Source organism: Aptenodytes forsteri, unplaced genomic scaffold, assembly GCF_000699145.1.
Source record: "Aptenodytes forsteri isolate BGI_AS27 unplaced genomic scaffold, ASM69914v1 Scaffold55, whole genome shotgun sequence".
In the NCBI taxonomy this organism is placed as follows: domain Eukaryota; kingdom Metazoa; phylum Chordata; class Aves; order Sphenisciformes; family Spheniscidae; genus Aptenodytes; species Aptenodytes forsteri.
The window spans coordinates 1962967-1967850 of NW_008796063.1; the positions used below are offsets into that span (position 1 = coordinate 1962967).

The 4884-nt window shown below is 40.3% G+C and overlaps 1 protein-coding gene across 1 annotated transcript in view; it reads right to left on the minus strand.

Annotated features, from left to right (window-relative positions):
• Positions 1 to 11: 11 nt before the first annotated feature.
• Positions 12 to 4884, minus strand: part of ASNS (asparagine synthetase (glutamine-hydrolyzing)) — a 16911-nt gene continuing 12038 nt past the window's right edge. Inside the window, exons 9-11 of the mRNA XM_009286352.2 lie at positions 2566 to 2647; positions 2145 to 2300; positions 12 to 782 (exon numbers count right to left, since the gene is read on the minus strand). Coding sequence (XP_009284627.1) covers positions 573 to 782; positions 2145 to 2300; positions 2566 to 2647 — 448 coding nt within the window. The 3' untranslated portion in view covers positions 12 to 572. The remainder of the gene's footprint in view (positions 783 to 2144; positions 2301 to 2565; positions 2648 to 4884) is intronic.

Sequence of the window (4884 nt, forward strand, 5' to 3'; positions counted from 1 at the left end):
TAAAGAACCCCAGCCCCACCACTATTATAAACTCTAGTAAGCATCTCTGCATAGCCATGAATATCTAAATACCTTTTGAAAACCAGACCAAGGTTCTCAGGAATGCTTAGAAAGACATTCAGAATAGAGTAATATAGACAGACTATCCAAATCCCACAGCCAGGAACACAAATCACTATATAGCTAGGGTCAAATTCCCCTTTGCTCAGAGGGCCTGCAGCAGTTTGCATCGCTTAGCCTCGTTCAAGTCCTCAAAACGGAGCTCACATTAAAATATATTAAATGGCTGCAAGGCAAATTAATACAATTGAGGTCACATAAGGAACACAGCTGCCAAATTAGGTAGTTCCTTGTCCATGAAGTATTTTCCCATGAATTACAAAGTTTTGGTACAGCAGGGTGAATTTTTAACAGTACACTAACCACAGAAAACTCTTATCTCCAATAGCATCGTCAAAATGCATCTTAAAGACCATTTAAGCTTTAGGTTTGCATAATTTGTTTGGTTTTTTTAAAGCAGAGTGCATGCAAATTGCTTGCAGCACTTCTATTTGGGGGATTATTTCAACAGCCTATTCTTGGGTAGCCGACTTGTAATGTTTCAACGTGCGAGCAGAAGGATCAGTAGCTTTAACCCATCTTGGCATCCAGTAGTGGGGCAGCCAGTTGCTTCGCCCTGAGTAGTGCTTTTCAAAGATCTGGCGGTAGTAATAACTTTCTTTCGTTTTAGGAGGATTGAAAGGGTATTTCTCTGCTGCCTTTTCCAGTAGAAGGTCATCAACCTATAGACATAAGCAAAACTCAAGTTAAGCTGCAAATACATTCAACTTTTACAAGTCAATTTGCTGCAAGTTAAAGACATACAAGGATTCACCAACCACTGAATGCCCATAGGTTTTTTAAAAAAAACCCAAAAAACGTCTATTCTAGAGGCAGAGGTTTCTGACAGGCGAATTTTTGTCATAGGCTCCCTTGACCTTTATGAATACATAACTTTATTTCCAGTGCTGTTAATATTACTCTCTGCATTATATGTGAAGCCCACTCCTCTTTGCGTTACAATCACCTTTGTTAGTAAGGTCACAAAAACTTCTTTCCTATCCTTCTCTTTGCTGTGAATCAACCGGAACAACTTAAAGCAGTCTTTTTGCCATGTAAGTGGCTTCCTGGGTTTTTTTTCAGCTCACAGAGAGCTGTTGACTCTGCTTGTGTAACCAAGCTCTTAGCAACAAAAGACCTGGGATGCAGAAGCAAAGACACCTGCAGTTGCTAAGTTGGCTAAGAAAGGGAGGATGAATAGCTGCACCAGTTGAGGCAATTTCTAAAGCAGCTAGCTTCCACTGCCAACATGCTGTCTAACTCCTCACAGCCATGAAATAAATTTGCCCCTGCTACACCAACACAGGCTCAGTACAGGCAGCACAACACTGTCGCCTGATCCAACTACTTTCTTGCCTGTGGATCTAGAGAAAGAAAATGGGAAACAAGCAGTTGGTGGTAGGGCAGACAAGCACCCGTGCACAGGCCAGACTACACGTATTTCTGTAGAACAGAGCTCTGGTGAAAAGTGGGTGTTATTCCTTCCTCTCCATGATTAAACTACCTCTGCACACAAGAGATGACTATCCTTTGTCCAAAGCCAAAATGCTGTAAGTCTTCATCGGCTAGCAATGCAAGCAGAGGCTTTAAAAAGCAAAAGGGCTTAGCTAGGCATGGCTGGGAAAAATGAATGACAAACAAGAAAGGACATTATAAAGTCATTATGCTGTTATTCAGCTGCAGAGTAAGTTCATACAAGTGCCTTCAGCTGAAGCAGCTGCTTTGCATGTAACCCTGAAATTGTGTTTGCCGACACACAATCTAATTTGCAGTCCAGATACTTAAATGATGTTCATTTCCTTACACAGTCATTTCTGTCAGGCTCTAGCATTTCTTTGTATCTAGGATCTCAAATGCCTTTAACCAACTCAGATAGCTAGAAGGCTGTTGATTAAAGTTTATCTTGCTCATTCCACCATGAAGCTCAAGTTACTGTCATACACAGATTTATTCCCCCAACTAAGTGTGTGAGCTGCCTCCCCTTGGCAGCCATATCTAACACACTTAAACGTGAAAGAAAGAAAAAAAAAAAAGTGGTATTGTACCTGTTGATCAATATAGTCCTGAAGAATAGAAAACCAGGATTTCTTTATTGATGCTATACCATCACTGAAAGCTTCTTTGGGTCTCCAGAGTATTTCCTTGGGAAGCAAGTTGGAATCTTCAAAGGACTGTCTTAAAAGGTATTTTTCAATTCCATTCTGTTGGCAGAACAACAAACAATGTCGTGAATCTCGGGAACTGCAGCACAAAGATCTGGCTTTAAACACTTAAGAAATGGTTTCCTTTCAGAAGGTCTGGTGAGAAAAGGGTTCCCAGTAGTCCAACAATCCAGCAAAATATTTAAGAGCATGCTTGACTTTGGGTAGAGGACTTAACCATTGAATTCAGGAATTTGGTCATGCTTAGAACACCTATCAGTGAATTTGTAAGCTTACACTTGGGTCCAACCCTAGTTTTACATACCTTTGGGATTCGCAGTTCTGCTGGTAGAGATAAATAATAAGAAGTAAACCGATGATCCAAAAATGGAACTCTCAGTTCAAGACTAAATAGGGGAAATAAATAGAAAAGATAGTGAATTAATCCAACAAGTCATCTACTTACAAATTCCGTAACAGTTAAGCCTTCCCCGTCTTTCACATAAAGACAAGGTTTTCTGCTTTTACTTAGAAGAAATTTCAGTTGCATATTCATGACTAATTGCATGTAATTCATCAATTTAGAAAGGTAAGTATATGGTCAGCACAGATTAAATAAAGGTCTCGATGATTTATGATGCCATCTGCTGGACAGCTGCTAGTACAATGAATTTAAAGACTACAGCCTGCAGGATTTGCAACAACTGTTGTTCCATGTAAGCAAAGACACATTGAAAAAAAATCCTGTTGCCCCCAGAGAACTACCAAGTTGCTCACTGGGATTTGCATCAGGATTTGTAAAGATGTCACAGAACCAAGCAAGGATTTCTGCTGTCATTTCTGAAATCCACATTTGTTTGTGTTTTCAAGAAACAACAAAAAGGAGACCGCGTGGACACCATTAAGCTATTGACTACTGATCCTGCAGCATTTGCACAGCAAGTTCTCTCCTACACCAGTGGCAGGTATGCACATACGAAGTCTTCCTGCTTACATTCTCTTATGCATACCATGGCTTCTAAGGACACTGAGGGCAACAAATAAAATTACAGTAACTGCGTCTTCGGTAGGAAGAAACCCTCTCAGTGTGTTTCCTCAAGAGTCATTATGCTGCCCAGCTTCAAAGTCAAATAGAGATGTTATACGGCATTCTTATAATTTCATTGTCTCTGTAGCTTCTCCTCTGATAAAAAGCTTCAACTGCTTCAGGTAATACCCACCTTACCAAAAAAAAAGCATCATCATTCAGCAATCAAGTACTTAGGCTCGGTTTCCACATATACTGACAAGACTTGCATTGCAAGTCTTTCCCTAGTTATTTTTTTCTCACTGATAAAGGTACTTTCATCCTTTCTCCCATCATTTCCTCTCTACTCTTAATTCCTCTCCCTTTTCTCCATAAATCTGAACACCTTAAATTCAGTTTTAATTTATTAACACAAGGGTACTTTCTTCCTAGCAGTGCTGTGAAGCTGACCCCACTTCTCTTCAAGAAATGGCAACTCTCCAAAGAGTGGCCAGAGTGTGATATTAAACAGCCTTGAATATGTGGCCAAACTTTTCAGCACAAAACAAAGTATAAGGCAAATGGCAGGTCTCCTGCACCCTGTCCATCTTTTATTTAGAAAAGAAACATAAGGAGGTTATAAAAACCTGGGCAAGTTATTTTGTGACAGGATCAATATACAACACAAGTTTCCTGATCGGTAAGTGGTTTGCTTTGCTAAAGGTACCATCTTTTTCTCATCTATAGCCAGCTTCCCAACAATATTCTTTTAATTCATGTATTTCTTTAGTAAAATAATGCTATTTTCTGCAGTGTACAATTTGGTGATTCTTTAAGGTATCAGTCACACAGACTGTATCCTAAGATCTCTTTATTACAGTCAGCTACCTGAGTCAATGCACATACTTTTCTCTTTCAGTATGTTTTTCAATTCTTCATATGCATGCTGATTATCAGATTCAAGATTCCTCTTTGTCTAAACATCAAAAAACCCAAACTCAAATACAACTTTGCCTTCCTTCCTTAACTCTGCGTATTTGTATTTCTAATTCACTGCTTCTATAAAGACCAGTACAATCCCAGACAAAAGATATTTCCTGCATCAGTTGGCAGCACAGTGGGCTCTACAATCACAGAAGACCGGATTAAATTTTGCAGTGTGGTTTGCTGTCGCTCAAATTCCTTCAGGCTACAACTTCAATTTTAAAATCATAGAATCATTTAGGTTGGAAAAGACCTTTAAGATCATCGAGTCCAACTGTAAACCTAGCACTGCCAAGTCCACCACTAAACTATGTCCCTAAGCACCACACCTACAGGTCTACACCAGGGATGGTGACTCAACCACTTCCCTGGGCAGCCTGTTCCAATGCCTGACAACCCTTTCAGGGAAGAAATTTTTCCTAATATCCAATCTAAATCTCCCTGGCGCAACTTGAGGCCATTTCCTCTTGTCCTATTGCTTGTTACTTGGGAGAAGAGACTGACACTGACCTCGCTACAACCTCCTTTCAGGTAGTTATAGAGAGCGATGAGGTCTCCCCTCAGCCTCCTTTTCTCCAGGCTAAACAACCCCAGCTCCTTCAGCCGCTCCTCATAAGACTTCTTCTCCAGACCCTTCACCAGCTTCGTTGCCCT